At 35.7% G+C, this 19,932-nt stretch overlaps 1 protein-coding gene across 1 annotated transcript in view; it reads left to right on the top strand.

The window, feature by feature from the left end:
- The first annotated feature begins 555 nt into the window (after positions 1–555).
- The window catches only part of LOC103029580 (alpha-tectorin-like), a 172,082-nt gene continuing 152,705 nt past the window's right edge, over positions 556–19,932 (top strand). Inside the window, exons 1-4 of the mRNA XM_049476096.1 lie at positions 556–647; positions 999–1,074; positions 17,809–18,195; positions 18,400–18,462. Coding sequence (XP_049332053.1) covers positions 1,026–1,074; positions 17,809–18,195; positions 18,400–18,462 — 499 coding nt within the window. The 5' untranslated portion in view covers positions 556–647; positions 999–1,025. The remainder of the gene's footprint in view (positions 648–998; positions 1,075–17,808; positions 18,196–18,399; positions 18,463–19,932) is intronic.

Genomic DNA, 19,932 nt, shown 5'->3' with positions numbered 1-19,932 from the left:
ATCACAGGCAACATTCTGCCGATCCCCATCCAGGTTGTCATAGCCACGACACTGAATGAGTCTAGCAAACAAATAAAGTGCTTAGTGTCAAGTTGCAAAGGAAACAGGACGACAAAACCTCTTTAAGGCCATCTCAGGTTTCGTTCTGGATCTAATCTCAATCGATTACTAGCTATACTGCATTTGTTGTAAATAAGTATGAATTATAATGAGTCATGGTGGAATGCTGTAACTGATCTTTACTGAGCTGTTTATTTACCAGCATTTGCACTGTAATACAAGTACAGTAATGACTGTATATAAAATATTTAGGACAGCATGTTAGCTTGGGCAGCGTACAGCACTTTTAGTTTAGACTACACTGATGTTTTTTTTTTTTAAATACGTTTCTGGCACAGTGTCAGCTTCTGGTTCATGAAACACTTTGTACACTTCTGGGAAGGACATAGTCTCGTGCAATGGTTGACATGCATAAAGTGATCTCAATAGAACTGGTTTAAGGTAATCTCTGGTGATCTTTTATAACCCTCCCACATTCCTAAACAAATCTACAAATACGAAGTGGAGTAAAGAAGTCCAGCAGGTCCAGAATCTTTAATCTCAGATACACCTGCTGGCTTCTCCCTGCTGCTGAACTGCCATATAAGGTAAATCATCTTTAGTATTTAATAATAGGATTGATGTCTTTGTAGGATAATTTTCTGTTATTTATTGATTTACTGGCATCTTGAGAAAATGCTGCAGAATGGTGATATGTGTTACTGCAAAGGAAAAATGAATACAGAATGGGCTTAATTATTAAACAACTCAAATATTACATCCTCAAATATTACACTTAAAAAAACAAAGCAAAAGATCACAAAGAGTAAATTGAAGAATGTTGTAGCTACAGAAGCAGTTAAAAGGAGAAAGTAAAGGAGAAGTAAATCATATTATAAATATGAAATATATACAGATATAATATTGGTTTGTAATGTTAATGTAATGTTTCTCTACAGGGCTGAATCTGGGGGCTGGAAGACACAATGGGGTTTTCAATCCCACTGTGTATTCCTCTACTGCTGCTGATCAGTGGTAAGCTTTTGTAAATGTTATATAATGTTAAAGTGCAAAATTACCAAAAAAACAAACTACTTTAAATTGAAACACTATTGATATTAATCAATGATCTTTATTTCACGGGAGGAGTAAATATAGGACAGTCAGAAGGTAATTAGTGCTTTATTTCTGATATGATAGTGATTTCACCTGAGATCATATATATTTGCATTTATTTTAATGAAACATTTACTGCAGTGTATCAAGTTTTAATACTACAGATACCAACAGCAGCAGAAAACGGGTTATATTTGGGCTGCTGATATGACAGATTTACAGTTCCTGATCACCCACTTTCTGATATCTTACATCTTGATTAAATACTAAGCACTGGTTCTTATTAATCATGTGATTTTCAGTCATCAGTCATTATCTCACAATTGTTATGCAGTGCAGAGATTATGAAAGTGCTTTTGTCAATCATCTACACAGCTCATTGTTTTTAAAGCTAGGAATTTAATTGTCTAAAAAATCCCACAGAACCAGTCCAGTCAGTCCAGTGCCACCCAGAATACAACAGCGACACCATCAGTTCTCAATCTGTAATACACAATCAGTCACAACAAGGCTGAAACATTACTTTAATTAGTCCATACTGCAATATCAAACTGAAAACATATTTTTACGAAAAACTAGAAAGTGGATAGAGAACCTAAGACATGTTATATTCAATTTAAATAAATTGAATTCAATATTTATTAGAGTATATCGGGTCTTCTGAATGTTTAGAAGAATATAATTTTTTTCATTCCTCGCTGTTTTAAATTTGAAACCAATTTCAAACCAAGAAAAGACTAAAGTGCACAACCCTGACAACAGTCAACGGTCAGCCACCCAATCCTATCTTAGCCATGCAGGAGCACTGAGCGTGTTGTGTGCCCTCAAATGGGAAACGTAATAAACAGGCATGAATGTCAAACAATAACCACAGAGAAGTAGGAACTCAAAATACTTAAGAAAACGTTTTTCCTTTTTTCATTTCTTTTTTTTCCTTATTTATTTAGTGTTTAAAGACAGAAAAGACAGAGGTACCAGTTACATCTTAGGAATTTAAATCTGGAAAACAGAAAAAAAAAAAAAAACAGGTCAAACTAGCATTTGGCACTCTCAAGAATAAAAAGATGGTGGCTTCCCTTAAATAGGAGAAGACCAGGGGCCTCATTTATAAAACTCTGTGTGAAGGTGTGCGCAAGCACAAAAAACAGGAAATGGTGTGCGCCCCCCCAAAAAAATCAGATATAAAAATGCGTGCCTAAGCACACATGAATGCTGTTACTCTTTCTAAATCACAACCTGCTTAAAAATTGTGCAAAGATGAACCAACCTTGTGTTTCGCCTCCGTACCGCCGACATTTACCCATAAAAGGTCCATACAAATCACTTAATGAATATTGAAATGTGGGATTCCCCATTTATCCAAAGCAGAATAACGGAGTAATGCACAGCAAAGAAGTGACATTTTGGAGAGTGTGAAGTAGAAGTCCTTGTTTCTCAGGATGAGGTGAGAAAGAATGTGTTGTTTGGTGGTTTTAGCCAACATGCAGCAGTTAATAATAAAGCTCCACAAGCTGAACTGTTACAGAGTTAAAAGGTGTTCAGATTTAAACAGCTGATTAACCTGCACACATTTTACAATGCATATTTACACCTGTAAAGTGGACATTTTTTTACCTGATTCAGTTACGATGGTCCCTATAAATCTGCCCCAACCTAAATTGCTTCATTAACCAGTCAGCATTATTTACAAAAAAATCCTTATGATCTCTAAAAACATGTTGTCGGGTTGTTGTTTGGCTAAGTCTTTAGCATAATAATAATACTACAATACATTACATTTAGAGCAGAAGATAAGATATCGAAATCATGTTATACACTTTATACATACAAACAAAAATATATTTAAACAAGTAATAGGTAATCTTCCATTCTTAATCTTGATTTATGCGGTATGAATATGCGCGGGGATGGTTTGGTATTTCCTTTTTTTTTGCGCAATTTGTTTGCAAAATGATGTCACTAATTCCCACTCTCTCTGTAATCTTTCAAGTGGATATGCATGCCTCCAATCTTGCTTAAATGTACACTCTTTTCCACATTAAGTATCTCTTTATAAATCACAGTTCTTGCATTAGATGTTGCGCATGCACATTTTAGGCCTGTTTTTATGGTATGCACCCTTTGAAAATGATGACCCAGGTATTGATAATTACTCCTAATTAGACTGTGGTCACTCTACATCTCCATCTGGTGGCCTGGGGAGGAATAGCACGTTGGCCAGCCACAGCCTGGGCCCTTACACCACCTGTCCACACTAATTCAGAAAGTTCAAGTTTTATCATCAGCTATCCCTGACACAGGGCTCCAAATCCACACTTGTGACTCAGGCACTCTAAATAAAATAAAATAAAATAAAGATGTGTTATTTATGCTTAAAAATATAATGCAACATTTCTGCAAGCTTATTTTTTAATGTAATCCAGCTTTTTTGATCATTTTTACTAAAGATCATAAACTGATGTTGCACTATATTTTTATATAAAGCTAGCACATAATCTGTGGTCAGTTTTACAAAAAAATGTAAAGGCATTACTTACAGTCAGTTGCAAAAGTATTCATACCACTTGAACTTTTTCACATTTTCACATTTTTTCACAAACTTAAATGTATTTTATTGAGAAATTAAGTAATAGATAATCACAAAGTAGCACATAATGGTCAAGAGGAACAACAATGATACATGATTTTCAAAATTTGAATCAAATAAAAATCTGAAAAGTGTGATGTGCAAAAGTACTTAGATTTCACCTTTCATTGCAATTACAGCTGCAGTCTTTTAGGATACGTGTTTACCATCTTTGTTCATCTACAGACTGAGATGTTTGCCCCATTCTTCTTCTACAAAATAGCAAGGCCAGGTTGGATGAAGAGAGTCTGTGAACAACACATTTCGTGTCTTGCCCCAAATGCTCAATAGGATTTAAGTCAGGACTTTGACTGGGCCATTCTAACACATAGATATTCTCTTATCTAAACCATTCCACTGCAGCTCACGGTCACTGCCATTGTCACTGTCTTGCTGGGAGGTGAATCCCTTTATTTTTAGGATTGACCTGTATTTAACTCCATCCATCTTCCCTCCAACTCTGACCAGCTTCCATGTCTCTACCGCAGAAAAGCATCCCCTCATTGTCATGCTGCCACCACCAAACTGTAAACGACACTCCTTGTGTCTTTCTTTCAACAATGGTTCTCTTCTTGGCACTTCCATAAAGGCCAGATTTGTGGAGTGCACAACTTATAGTTATCATGTGGACACATTCTCCCACCTGAGCTGTGGATTTCTGCAGCTCCTCCAGAGTGACCTTGGGCCTCTTGGCTGCTTCTCTGACCAGTGCCCTCCATGCTCGATGTTGTCAGTTTGTATGGATCGCAATGTCTTGGCAGGTTTGCAGGTGTAGAATACATTTTCCATTTTTTAATAATGTATTGAACAGTGCTCCTTGGGATGCTCAAAACTTGGGATATGTTTTTATATCCTAACCCTGCTTTAAACTTCTCCACAACTTTATCTCTGACCTGTCTGGTGAGTTCATTGGTCTTTATGATGCTGTTTGTTCACTAATGTTCTCTAACAAACCACTGAGCGCTTCACAGAACAGTTGTATTTATACTAAGACAAATTTATGCACAGCTCTCCTAACTAATTAAGTGTCTTCTGAAGGCAATTAATTGAACAGAATTTTATTTAGGGGTTTCATAGTAAAGTGGTATATTTTGTGCTTCACACTTTTCAGATCTTTATTTAAAACCATGAATATTTTCGTTCCACTTCACAAATATGTGCTACTTTGTGTAGGTCTATGAATTAAAGTCCATTTCCAAATACATTTAAATTTGTGGTTTTAAGATAATTCAAGGGATATAAACATTTTGCAAGCAACTGTAATTAAAAGAATAAAAAAAAACATAAAACAAACTGTCATGGTCAGAACAGAATAGCAGACAAGCGCAGATACTGATAAAAACAATGTATGTTTATTATAAGAATAAACAGATGTAATCAGGGTCGATACAGAAATAAGGGTGATCACCAGTAGACAGAGCAATGAAGACAAAACCATACCAAAAACGAGAGACAGTCCAGAGTTCATACACAAGCAATCCAGTATCAGAGATAATCCAAGAGGCGGTGGTGAAAGCACAGTCCAGGTCATACACAAACAATCCAATATCAAAGGCAGAGGCAAAAATCGGCGTCGAGAAACAAAAAGCAAGGTCATACACAAAGTAAACTGAGACAAGAGATAAAGAACGCTTTGTACGAGGATAACCTACAATACGCGGTGTGGTAGTCTGTTTGGCGTGCACCTTTATAGTGCCAGTAATCAGTATTCGGGACTTCCTAGAGGAAGCAGGTGAGGTGTCACGTGATCAGGTGAGTGCGTGATGTCAGCGGGTGGTGCATTCTGGGTAGTGTAGTTGTTAACCTGAGAACCTCCGTTAGAGCTTGGTGTGGAAGGGACAGAGGAGCTAACAGCACCAGACGTGACACAAACATTACTCAATAATAAGGTTACACAAATATTGCACTATATTTTTATGTAAAACTAGCATGTCATTTTTGGTCATTTTTATCTAAAAATCTGAAAGCACACATTACTTAATAATAAAGTTGCAAAAACGTTCCATTATATTTTTAAGTATTTCCTTCAAAACATTTTTAATTAAGCTGTTTCTGTTGTAAGGATTAAAATAAAAAATTTATATTAATACAACTGACATAAAACAAGTTTAATTGCAGTTTGTAGTTCATCATATATATTTATTAATATTTATAAACACACAAATAAGTCTTTCAAATCAACTTTTTTTTCTTAAGTATGCAAAACCATGCCAGTGTCACTGCTGAGATCCACCCCTCAAATAATACCTGCTGGGTGACAGTAGTGTTGCTATTGGCTGAACTAAAAATCCCTAAATGACGTCATAGTCTAATTTGCAAAATACATGTTTTAAACCTGTAAAGGAATAACGTTGTAGGAGATAAAAAAAGTCAGTAAAAACACCCTAAATTTGTTAAAACTACAAATTCTGAAGAATAGAGCAACAACGTAATGGTACTTTGCATGCTGGGTAGGGCCCGCCATGTTTTAGGACACAATCAAAACAAATGGACCATGTGATAAGATGAACAAAAAGCAGAGGAGCCTTACCTTAAAAAAATTGCAGGAATTAATGGGCTTGAGCTTGGCCTTTTGCTTAGTGTGGTGTATTATAAGTTATAGCTAACTAATAAAGCTTTAATTTATAAGTTATAACTAGCTAACCTAGCTTTAATTTAGAAATTATAACTAGCTAACCTATCTTTAATTTATAAATTATAACTAGCTAACCTAGCTTTAATTTAGAAATTATAACTAGCTAACCTAGCTTTAATTTATATGTTATAACTAGCTTATAAGTTATTACTAAGTTAGCTCACCTAGCTTTAATTTATAAGTTATGAATAACTAGCCAACATAGCTTTAATTTATAAGTTAAAACTAGCTAACCTAGCTTCATAAGTTTTACGTAAATTCCATGAATCAGTTTTTTGCTGTGTAGTTAAATGTTAGCATAAGAGTAGTAGTTAGCAGGAACTACTTCTTTGTTCAACCCTCCTCCTTTATCTGGAACATTTGGAAAAAAAAATTGTTGTTTTATTTTTTTTTGTTTGTTTCAAACCCATTATACACAAAATGTTCAATGATGAGCTATCTAGATAGATGATTAGCTTTTCATAAAGAGGTAGTCATTGCCTTCAAAGGCAGCTCTCTCATACGGCATCATTTTAACCGATAAGGAACCTTATGAGGCAGCGAGTGCGAAACATGTTTAAAGTCAGCATATATCTAGCACGCTGTGCTCGCGAGCTCTGTTTACAAATTCAGGTTAGCACACTCACCTCTGGATGAATCTCAAAGCAGCAGCAGCTATTTCTCTTTTCTGTACACTTCCGCAGCAATGTATGCATCCAAATATTACAGATAAACTTAAATATATGCACTTTGTCAGTTCATACTCAGAATATGGTCAGTTTTATTTATTTATTTTATTTATTTCCGATTAGATGCTTCATTTAAATGCATGAGTAATGTAACCATAATAGAATAAATTAGTTCATATTAGCCATCAAAGCTAAGTTTTACACAATAGTAGATTCATACACAATCAGCCAGCCGCATTTGGTACTGGGAAATCTGGCTAATGCGTTTTGCTTAACCTGTGAATCGGCTAATGCATTAAGCTAATGGGAGCTTCAGTTGGTCAGGCCTACTTTAACCCTTTCATGCATAGAGGTCACTACAGTGTACAGCTGTTTAAAAGTGTTTTTTCTCTATAAATGTTTGCAATTTTGGGCACTGCTGCATATAGTCCACTCTAGTGAAGGCTATTGCATCATCCTATACAAAAAAATCCCATTGGCTGGTCATTGCAATGGGAAAAAGTAGTCAGTGAAACCAAGATGGATGACAGGCAGGGAGAAAGACCAAACACCTCGGCTATTTCTGTTTCTACCTTCTATAAAAAGCTACCATTGCAGGTAAAAAAAATATAATTAAGTCAAGTAACATCTAAGGTGACATATTATGTACAGATTTTCAATTTTTTTATTTTATATTTGGAGGAAATGCGGCTTAATCATGTGTCCACTCAGTTGTACATCATGCATCACTAGCTATGTTTCAACTTCAATGTAATGTCAATTACTACCAATGTTGTTCTTAAAATAATTCATATCATTTAATGTTTTGGCTGTAAATCAACTTCTTTATGTTTTTATAATGTAATTTGATTTTTTTTCTTTAAATCCTTATATTTTGTAGAGCTCAAAAAAACAGGCATACAGGGTAATAGAGGAGTTTCCAGACTCAAGTGAGGAAGACTGTGCTTCTGGTAGCAGTGATGAGGAATGGCTGCCAGTACAGACAGGTGCAAGCAGAGAAGTAGGGTCAAGCAGTGGTAGTGAAGTTGAGGAGTCTGTAAATGTTGCTGAGGGAGTTGAGACTGAGGAAGGAGATGAAGCTGATGAGGGAGATGAGGCTGTTCAACCTGAGGGACCACCTTCCAGGGCTCAGGGGAAAAAAGCAAAAGAAAAGAGTGTCAGAAATATCTGGAGAGCTAAGGATAACCAGTTTGAGGGAGACCTGCCTCCTTTCTTAGGGGAGAGCAAGATGAATGTTGAGGGAGCAGATCCAATAGATTTCTTCATGCATCTTTTCACCCAGGATATGATCAATGACATTGTGCACAATACAAACCTGTACGCTGTCCAGAAAGGAAAAGACAAGCTGGCATTGACCTCAGAGGAGTTCAAAACATTTCTTGGAATTAATATGGTAATGTCATATGTCAGATATCCTAGATCCAGAATGTACTGGTCATCAGAGACAGGACTTCGTCTTGAACTGATAGCTGATGCAATGCCAGTGAACAGATTCGAGCAAATTCTTAGGTACATGCACTTTGTTGACAACTACTCACTGGACCCCAAAAATGCTGACAGGTTTGTCAAAATCAGACCAGTTTTGGATGCACTCAAGGAAACCTTCCAGTCAGCACTTGACCCAGAAGAATTTCAGTCTGTCGATGAGATGATGATTCCCTACAAGGGACGCCTGTCTATCAAACAATATGTCCCCAAAAAACCCAAGCCCTGGGGAATTAAAGTGTGGGTCCGAGCAGGATCCTCTGGGTACATGTACAACTTTGAACCCTATCAAGGTCCAGCTGGAGGACGAGGTGAGATCAGTCAGCTGGGAATGGCTGGAGATGTAGTCATGCGCCTTTGTCAAGACATTCAGGACAAGAACCACAAGGTGTTCTTTGACAATTTCTTTTGCACTATTCCCCTCCTTCAGGCACTGGAACACCAAGGGATCTATGGCACTGGCACATGTAGAAGCAACAGGCTCCATGGAGCTCAAGAAAAGCTGAAAAAAGAAAAGCAAATGAAGCAAGAAGGAAGAGGATCTGTCTCTGTCGTGACCAATGCTCAAAACATCACTATCACACGCTGGTTGGATAGTTCAGTTATTGGTAACGCTTTCTTTTACAGTACCCTAAGTTCTAGGTATTAACCAGGTAATAGTGAGGTACAAACTCTGAAGTACTAAGTAATTATTTTTGGTAACGAGATGGTAAGTACCAGGAAAGTCTTGCCTAATTACACTGAAATATCTAGGTATTAACCAGGTAATAGTGAGGTACAAACTCGGAAGTACTAAGTAATTATTTTGGGTAACGAGATGGTAAGTACCAGGAAAGTCTTGCCTAATTACACTGAAATGTCTAGGTATTAACCAGGTAATAGTGAGGTACAAACTCGGAAGTACTAAGTAATTATTTTGGGTAACGAGATGGTAAGTACCAGAAAAGTCTTGCCTAATTACACTGAAATGGAACTAGGTAATAAACAGGTACATGGGTGGTACAAACTCTAAAGTACTAGGTAATTATGTTGGTTAACAAGATGGTAAGAACAAGGACAGTTCAATTTAATTACACTGAAATGTCTCACAGGTTCTAGGTAATAACCAGGTAAGTGTGAGGTACTAACCCCAGTAACATGATGATAAGTACCAATACAGTCTCCTTACACTGAAATATCTCGCAGGTTCTAGGTAATAACCAGGTAAGTGTGAGGTACTAACCCCAGTAACATGATGATAAGTACCAATACTGTTCATTTTAATCAGTCTCTATTTATTTGATTTAAAAATAAAAGGTCAATACCTGATAACAGAGAAGAAATAGCTTATTTCTCTTTACTGAGTTCTTACCATTTAGTTCAACAAATAACCCTCTGTAGAACATCCTTCTGTAAGTACCATATAAAACACTGTGTAACTAACATAACTTTCTGCTTAATAAAGGAGTAAATGGACTGTAAAAGAAAGCAGAGCTTATTTTTCTGGTTTTACTCAGTTCTTACCATGTAGTTCAACAAATAACCCTATGTAGAACATCCTACTGTAAGTACCATGTAAAACACTGTGTAACTAACAGAACTTTTTGCTTAATAAAGGTGTAAAAGGACCGTAAAAGAAAGCAGAGCTTATTTCTCTGGTTTTACTCAGTTCTTACCGTGTAGTTCAACAAATAACCCTCTGTAGAACATCCTTCTGTAAGTACCATGTAAAACACTGTGTAACTAACAGAACTTTCTGCTTAATAAAGGAGTAAAAGGACCGTAAAAGAAAGCAGAGCTTATTTCTCTGGTTTTACTCAGTTCTTACCGTGTAGTTCAACAAATAACCCTCTGTAGAACATCCTACTGTAAGTACCATGTAAAACACTGTGTAACTAACAGCACTTTTTGCTTAATAAAGGTGTAAAAGGACTGTAAAAGAAAGCAGAGCTTATTTCTCTGGTTTTACTCAGTTCTTACCGTGTAGTTCAACAAATAACCCTCTGTAGAACATCCTACTGTAAGTACCATATAAAACACTGTGTAACTAACAGAACTTTCTGCTTAATAAAGGAGTAAAAGGACTGTAAAAGAAAGCAGAGCTTATTTCTCTGGTTTTACTCAGTTCTTACCATGTAGTTCAACAAATAACCCTCTGTAGAACATCCTACTGTAAGTACCATATAAAACACTGTGTAACTAACAGAACTTTCTGCTTAATAAAGGAGTAAAAGGACTGTAAAAGAAAGCAGAGCTTATTTCTCTGGTTTTACTCAGTTCTTACCGTGTAGTTCAACAAATAACCCTCTGTAGAACATCCTACTGTAAGTACCATGTAAAAACACTAACTGTTACACTCCCCAGGCGTGGGTTAGGCTATAACAGTTTGCGACCCCGGGTGAGCAGGGCCTAGATCAGCTGAATACAGGATACAGAGAAGACACAGTGAGACGGTGTTTCCAGTGAGTTCTCAGCTTAATCTCTTTATTTAACAACATACACAAACTAAACCACTTTTACTTTGGTCTCTTTTCTCTTTCTTTTGCAGTTTCACATACACATTGCATCTCATCTGCATTTTACATACATTCACAGAGAATCCTTTTTTTTTTTACTTTTTTTCAGTTAACAAAACTCTGTATATCACAGTACATATTACCTTTACTTTTTAATCAGCAAACCCTCTTAATACTGTTTCTACACAAAAAAAAAAAATATATATATATATGAATATAAAAATACTACTCTATATTAATACATTTACATATGCATACATATACCAATACTCAAACTTCTTTCATATTAACACACTACATTACCAAAAACACCTTTAACTTTTACTGAGCACACTAACTACATCTTAGTGCTTTTAAATCTCATTTTAAGCAGAGTTTCTAATATTTGTATCTGCATAGAGTGTATAGAATTGACCAAAGTATAAAACTTGAACAAAGTGTATAAAAACATGATTACTTAGAGAAACCTTAAACTGTAGCTTATCTAGCTGTAATAACTCATTATTGTGGTTGGCAGAGGCTCTATATTTACTTTAACAAGGCCAAACTGGCTCTTAAAAAGAGAATAAAATTGACTTGACTTTTAATAAACATGTATTTAACTAACAGCGACTGCTAATGCTAGCGTAAATGTATAGAGAAACAATAGGAATGAAGGCGCGAAATTAGCCCGAGCTACTTTGAGAAACAGCGACACACGGGCACAATTACCGAGCGAAAATAGCTAAAACTAGAGCGCGAACACACGAGAGATAATTACAGGCTTAAACACGGTTATAGAGCGAAGTTAGCGACCAAAAGAGCGAGAGGAATAACAGCGGGGAGCCGGTAAGGAGCGCGGTTAGCGGGGGCAGTGGCTAATGCTAGTGGCAGAGGCAAGAGCGCCGGCCAGGCGCGCGGCTCGCGGGCCGCGGGAGTGAATGCTCCCCGATGCTGAGCGTCCACCAACACACAAGACCATAGCGGCTCATATTACACAGCAAAACCTTTTAACGAACATATACACTCAAATATCCCTCTTATAGTGCTTTGGAAACATTTATACTTGCACAGTTCCACATATTTCCCCACCTGGATACAGAGAAGACACGGTGTTCCCAGTTCTCAGCTGAATCTGAGACCCATCTCCTGTTGCTCACCTAAGCCACAGCCTAGCGCCCGCCCCCTGGCACTGCTCCCCCTACAGGACTGGATGTTTCACGTTTCACATACAAAAACCCATTCAGAAACCCAAAAGAATATATATTACATGGTACTTACAGAAAGTTGTGTCACATTTAAGTAGTTATTATTTTATATATATATATATATATATATATATATATATATATATATATATATATATATATATATATATATATATATATAAAAATATATATATAATAACTACTTAAATGTGACACAACTTTCTGTAAGTACCATATAAAACACTGTGTAACTAACAGAACTTTCTGCTTAATAAAGGAGTAAAAGGACTGTAAAAGAGAGCAGAGCTTATTTCTCTGGTTTTACTCAGTTCTTACCATGTATTTCAACAAATAAGCACTTCAAAAAGAACAACATACAACTTCAAAACAAAACAGAACTGTTTACTGTTTATTATTTATCTCTTTTTTGACACAACCAAGCATGCATTACTGAACTTATATATATACAATGAAAGCTGAGGACAGCTTTTATTGGGGTAAGCAGCTTGCGGGCAGGAGCTTGCCTTCGCCCCCTTGACCCTTCCAAGCCACTTCAAATTTTCTATTTCTCTGATCTTACTATGTATAGGTACATGTTTGAGTAAAATGAACACTGTTATTTTATTCTATAAACTACTGACAACATTTCTCCCAAATACTAAATAAAAATATTGTAATTTAGAGCAGAAAATGAGAAATGGTCAAAATAATGAAAAAGATGCTTTAGTGCTTTCAGATCTCAAATAATGCAAACAAAAGCAGTTAATATTAATTTAGAAACAACTATAATAATGTTTTAAGATTTCAGAAATCAATATTTGGTAGTTTTAATAACCCTGATTTTTAAGCAGTTTTAATTTATATATATAAGTTAAATATATATATATATATATATATATATATATATATATATATATATATATATATATATATATATATATATATATATTTAACATGTAAGACCTTATTCTACAAATTATGTTTAAAAAGGGGGTAAATACACATATTCAACACTTTATTCTTATGGTATACTTTTTCACCCTTAAACCTTGTAACATGCTCTAATGTCTTTAAACATATGGCCAAGTATTCCATTCCTGTGCTGTCTTCCTAGTGAAGAATTCCACTCTATAAACCTTAAATTCATTTTTAGGGATTTCTCAGTCAAATAAATAGAGACTGATTAAAATGAACAGTATTGGTACTTATCATCATGTTACTGGGGTTAGTACCTCACACTTACCTGGTTATTACCTAGAACATGCGAGATATTTCAGGGTAAGGAGACTGTATTGGTACTTATCATCATGTTACTGGGGTTAGTACCTCACACTTACCTGGTTATTAGCTAGAACCTGTGAGGTATATCAGGGTAAGGAGACTATATTGGTACTTATCATCATGTTACTGGGGTTAGTACCTCACACTTACCTGGTTATTACCTAGAACCTGTGAGATATTTCAGTGTAATTAAATTGAACTGTCTGGTTCTTACCATCTTGTTAACCAACATAATTACCTAGTACTTTGGACTTTGTACCACCCATGTACCTGTTTATTACCTAGTTCCATTTCAGTGTAATTAGGCAAGACTTTTCTGGTACTTACCATCTTGTTACCCAAAATAATTACTTAGTACTTCCGAGTTTGTACCTCACTATTACCTGGTTAATACCTAGACATTTCAGTGTAATTAGGCAAGACTTTCCTGGTACTTACCATCTCGTTACCCAAAATAATTACTTAGTACTTCCGAGTTTGTACCTCACTATTACCTGGTTAATACCTAGATATTTCAGTGTAATTAGGCAAGACTTTCCTGGTACTTACCATCTTGTTACCAAAAATAATTACTTAGTACTTCCGAGTTTGTACCTCACTATTACCTGGTTAATACCTAGAACTTAGGGTACTGTAAAAGAAAGCGTTACCCAGTTATTCACATGGCCTCTTCCTGCACTGGCCTGTCCCCAACAGATGTGGCACAGAGATGGAGCAAAAAAGAAAAGCGAATGCTCAACATCCAAAGGCCATTTTCCGTGAAGTTGTACAATCAGCATATGGGTGGAGTAGATCTCATGGATCAATGTGTTGCCATGTATCCCCACCGACGCAGAAACAAACGGTGGTACATCAGAGTGTTCTTTCACTTCCTTGATGTCACAACTGTGAATGCCTGGCTCCTTTATAGAATGTCTGGAAATGAAGCAAAGGATCTGCTGCACTTCAAGGCGTCAATAGCTCGTGCTCTTATCAATGCAGGATCCGTGAAGATACACACCAGAGGAAGACCCAGTGCTACTCCACCACCGGCAAAACGGAGAGCAGTGTCTAAGGCCCCCCCCGAGATCCGGTATGCCCATGGAAACCACTGGCCCCAGCTCAAGGAAACAAAAAATGCCAGCAGATGCCAAGATGCAGCATGCACACGAAGAACCAATTACATCTGCATGCAGTGTCTTGTAGCTTTATGCCCTGGATGCTTTGGCAACTATCATAGAAAATAGTCTCAGAAATGAGCAACAAGCATGATTTGACAGAAAATATGACACATGCTATCAGATACTATGAGATGATATGTTCAATTTAGAGACTTAACAGTTCAGAGACTTGCCAAGAATACAGTATGATAAATACCAGTTACAGTCAAGAATATACAAGGTTCCGCAGTTCAGAGACTGTTACTTGTGTCACACTATCCTCCTCAGTTTAGAGGAACCACCATTTCAACAGAATGTCACATTACAACTGTATAACTAAATTACAAATATGCCTATATAACTACCAAGTTATTACATTGATGATTTTTTTTTTACAATAAAAAATGCATGAAGTACATTTGAGTGGACAGATAAATATTTCTTTACTGAATAAAGATAAAAACTTTTTTTTTTTCAAAACTTGTTTTACATCCCTAAGGATGTATAAAAACACGTAGTAAAAAAATCCTGACTGAATTTTTTATAATTCATGCATGAGAGGGTTAAATAAAGTACAGGCGAAAACAACACTGGAAAACAACTTAATACAGTGTAAAATGTACTAGTTCGATAAACACATGCATCAGTGAGTGGAAATACAAAATAAAATTATTTACATTTGTACCGAAACTCCATCTGCCAAAATCTGAGCACTGAAACTCTGAGCTGGTGAAATGAATCATGGGATTGTCTTCTAATGATGGGAATTCTAGGGAGCAGGATCTTTTGGCTCAGCTCACTAAGAAGAGCTCTTTCGGCTCCCAAGCGGCTCTTTAGATTTTTTGGTTGCTTAAATCAATTTATTACCTAATTATGTGTAAAATGAATTACTAGTTTAAGAACCTACATTATATGAAATATGTGTTATTTATATGGCTTTATTTATACTACAATATATTATGAAATACAAAAACAATGGCTGGACTTTACTTCACTTTTGTAATCCTTTAGAATTGCTAAGAATAAGAAATTCATAAAAACTGTATGAATTTATGATGAGCTTTTACTGGCCTGGCCTGTTAATATTTCTCTTTTATTCCATAATGAATATTTTTACGCTGTCTTCTATTGTAGTTTAAATGTATCATCTTGAAACTTTGACTAAAAGTCTAAATATATAAAAACAAGTTTGACAGCATGGTAACCGGTAATTACACTTTATATATAATTACTTTATAACGGAATGAGATTCACACTGTGTAACTGTAACTAATAAATGGTGTTTATCCAGCGCTAAAAAAAGCACTCCCCTTGCTCAGCGGAGACACACAAATCACGTGCTGTAAAAAAAAAATAATAATAATAATCGCCTCACTCTCAGGAGCCGGCTCCCGTCATTCTTTTCAAAGAGCCACCTCTTAGACTGACCCATTACCTGTATAATAGCGATGCAACAGCATTATCACTCTGATGAATGCCCACCACTGCTGTGTTTTGGTGTTTGTTTATTGTCTGTTAGTTATGTTTGTGTTTTTGTTTTTTTATTAACCTTTTCTAATTTCATCATGTTAGAATGTTGTATGTAGTGCATTCTTCGGTAAAATCGGAATAAATATATTTATAAAAAATAAATATATAAAAAAACATATTACATTTTAAGACAGGTTTACAAGAGTTTAGTTACTAAAAAATTTTAATCTGTGAACCACTTACAGACTACAAATAGATGATCTGTGGACTTTCCTTCAAATAAAACTCTTATAATACAGTCTAAATGAAAACACTTTTCTAGATATTAATATGAAATCTTTCCTTTTTTACAGGAATACCCTCTCTTATATGGTATATATTTTTTATTGAGTGAATTTAAAATGTAACAATGGGTGCACAAATTCTGCAAAATGACCTAATGTTACAATTCACTTGTTTCTAAATTGTTCTTTTACGGCACAATGAAAGTAATTATTAAAAGAAATATAAGTAAATATTAGTCCTAAGGGGCCTACACAATTAATATTCTTTAATCAATACTTCAGTCAATTCTGCTCTTTCTAAATAATAAATTACACCACAATACTTGAGATTTGAACAAAGTCTAATAAATGCAAACCAGTCTGCCCTCTAATACTAAAAATAATCTCCTTCGTCTTCCCGTTATTGATCTCGAAATTACTACACTGACACCAGTCCTGAAGAACATCAACATGCTTCAGGTATTGCTCCACTGTACACCCATCCTTTCCATTCATTAGTCCAAGGAGTGCCATATCATCTGCATATTTAAATAAACAGAGAAAAGTCTCGCAAATCCTAAAACTATTAGTATAAAACAATACAGGAGAAAGAACACTTCACCACTGCCCATTCTGAAATCATTCAACTAATATTCACTCTTTGAGGACGACCTGACAGAAAATCTTTAATCTTTTTATTGTATTAAATGCAGCTGTAAAATTGACAAAAAGCACTCTGGCATAAGCTTTTGGCTGTTGTAGATGACAACTAATCTTATCCCATAATCTGAGAATGGGATCCTCACTACCCCTGTGACTCTATGAAAACTGGAATGGGTAAAGTTTACTTGCAATGTAAAACATTAGGTGCTTTTTAACAACCCACTACACAGAATGGATGTCAGTGCTACTGGTCGAAAATCATTAAAACCTGGAACAATGCCCTTACCTAACAAACGCTGAAAAAACTGTGTAAGGACTCGATTCAACTGATGGATACATTCCCTCATTACCCTCCCACCCAGGCCATCAGGACCAGGTCCTTCTCTGTCAATCTAATTGGTGAATAAGATGGGATGCTACCAGTGACCCTCTCGCATTGCAGTTTAAAATCAGCTGTATTAAAAAAAACTACTACTATAAAAAAGTATTATGATCCTTTAAAACTAATGGACTCTGCAAAATGATGTGCTCCACAATGAACATTTCTGCCATTCCTACCCATCAGCTGGTCCAAACCTGACCATGCCTGTCTAGCATTGCCTGAACAAAACTGTCTCTCAATTTTATCTTTATATTGCAGTTTTGCTTTTTTAATCTTTATTATTATTTTTATTGTGAAATTGTGGTAAATGAGTGACATTTATCATATAATGCATTTTTCTAATGTATTTTGTTTAACAGCAACATCGAATACTCTCTCTTCTGATCCGTGCAAGACCTACACCTCTCTGGACCAACCCTGGAGAGCCGATAATGAGACTGGATTGGACATCTGTGACAGTAACTTCTTCTTTCACGGCTGGTACAGGTTGTTCTATTATGGAATGAACATCCGTTTGGCAGAGAGCTGTGTTGATGTGAACAAATGTGGGTCTTATTACACTCTGTGGCTCAATGGTGCTCACCCTCAGATTGAGGATGGTGTGGTCAGACGACAGGTTTGTGCAAATGCAGGATATGACTGCTGTTTCTTCAGTTCAATCTCAATACAAGTAAAAGCATGTCCAGGAGACTACTACGTGTACAAGCTCATCAGACCACCCTACTGCAACATGGCTTACTGCACAGGTACAACATTTAAAATAGATTTTATTTATGTATTTCTTCTTCTTCTTCTTCTTCTTATTATTATTATTATTATTATTATTAGTAGTAGTAGTAGTAGTAGTAGTAGTAGTAGGAGTAGTAGGAGTAGTTATAATAATAATAATTTTATTCATGATTCTGTCTATCTATATCGAGTGTATTGTAATTGGAAATATCTTTTTCCAGATGTCAGCACTATAGCTCCAAACCCAACCCCAACTCCAGCCACAAACCTCAACACAAACATGAGTAAGTTTCCACATGCATTTTCATCCATTCACTGTGTAGGCTGAGCTTGGTCATAAAACTTACCAGGGATTTTTTTCCCCTCACTGATGTTTTAGAACAGGGGTCGGCAAATAGTTTTGGCTGTGGGCCAGACATTTTCCAAGCCATTACGCGGCGGACCACAAAAAAAAATCAGTTTTTGGAAAATGAAGCAGGTGAACCGGGGATCGAACCAGAGTTGCCAGAGTTGAGGTTCATTATGATACCCGTTGCCCCGAAGCTGGGGAACAATAGAAGGGAAGAAGGGGGAAGAAGGGAAAAGGAAAAAAAGCGAGAAAAAGAAAAGTTAACTATTGGGGCAAAAACTGAAAAATTAAATGTTTCTGGATCTTTTAAAGAACTGCAGTGTTTATTTTGTTGAATATGTTTCTTCTTTTATTGGCATTTTTTGAGCTAAAGGGAAGATCGGGGAAGATACAAAGGTTGCAAGTTCAAATCCCAGTGTGCTATGAAAAGTACAACATCTAAGATTTTAAATGTAACTAAAATCTACTGAAACTTAGAGGCATTTAAATAAATGCTTTTCTATACACTAATCTTAATTTCCTGTAAATTTTCTTAGTTATGTGAAAAAAATACACTTTATATACTATAAAAGGCTTATCACAAAATGTTATATAGTATAACACGTATACCACAGTGTTTTATATAGTATAACAGGTATACAACAATAGTGTATATAGTATACCAAGTATACCACAGTGTTTTATATAGTATAACAGGTATACCACAAAAGTGTATATATTATACCAAGTATACCACAGTGTTTTATATAGTATAACAGGTATACCACAAAAGTGTATATATTATACCAAGTATACCACAGTGTTTTATATAGTATAACAGGTATACCACAGTATTCTATATAGTATAACATATATACCACAATATTTTACATAGTATAACATGTATACCACAGTATTCTATATAGTATACTAACTATACCACAGTGTTTTATATATTATACCAAGTATACTACAGTGTTTTATATAGTATAACAGGTATAACACAATATTTGATGTAGTATAACAAGTATACCACAATATTTTACATAGTATAACAAGTGAACCACTTTTTTATTTTATATTTTAGTATAACATGTATGCCAAAATAGTTTATATAGTAAACAGTGTTGGGAGTAACGGCGTTAAAACTAACGGCGTTACTAACGGCGTTACTTTTTTTCAGTAACGAGTAATCTAACTAATTACTATGACTGTAACTATAACGCCGTTACCATTTCCGACACCCCGTTACTGCACGTTACTTTAGCAGCTCTATGAACTTTTTTTTTTTATTTCGCTTTGCCCTGGTTAACCCCTCCTCTGTCCGGTGAACTTGAGCTTCTGGCCGCTGTGCCTGTGGTTTGGCGTGGTGAAGTGAGGCACAATTGTGACGATTTGCTGCTCTAATTAATTCAGTGATTGCCGT

The sequence above is a fragment of the Astyanax mexicanus genome, chromosome 3 (genome assembly GCF_023375975.1).
Source record: "Astyanax mexicanus isolate ESR-SI-001 chromosome 3, AstMex3_surface, whole genome shotgun sequence".
In the NCBI taxonomy this organism is placed as follows: Eukaryota; Metazoa; Chordata; class Actinopteri; order Characiformes; family Acestrorhamphidae; genus Astyanax; species Astyanax mexicanus.
The sequence above is the reverse complement of the archived record's forward strand: the minus strand, read 5'-3'. Positions and strand labels throughout refer to the sequence as shown.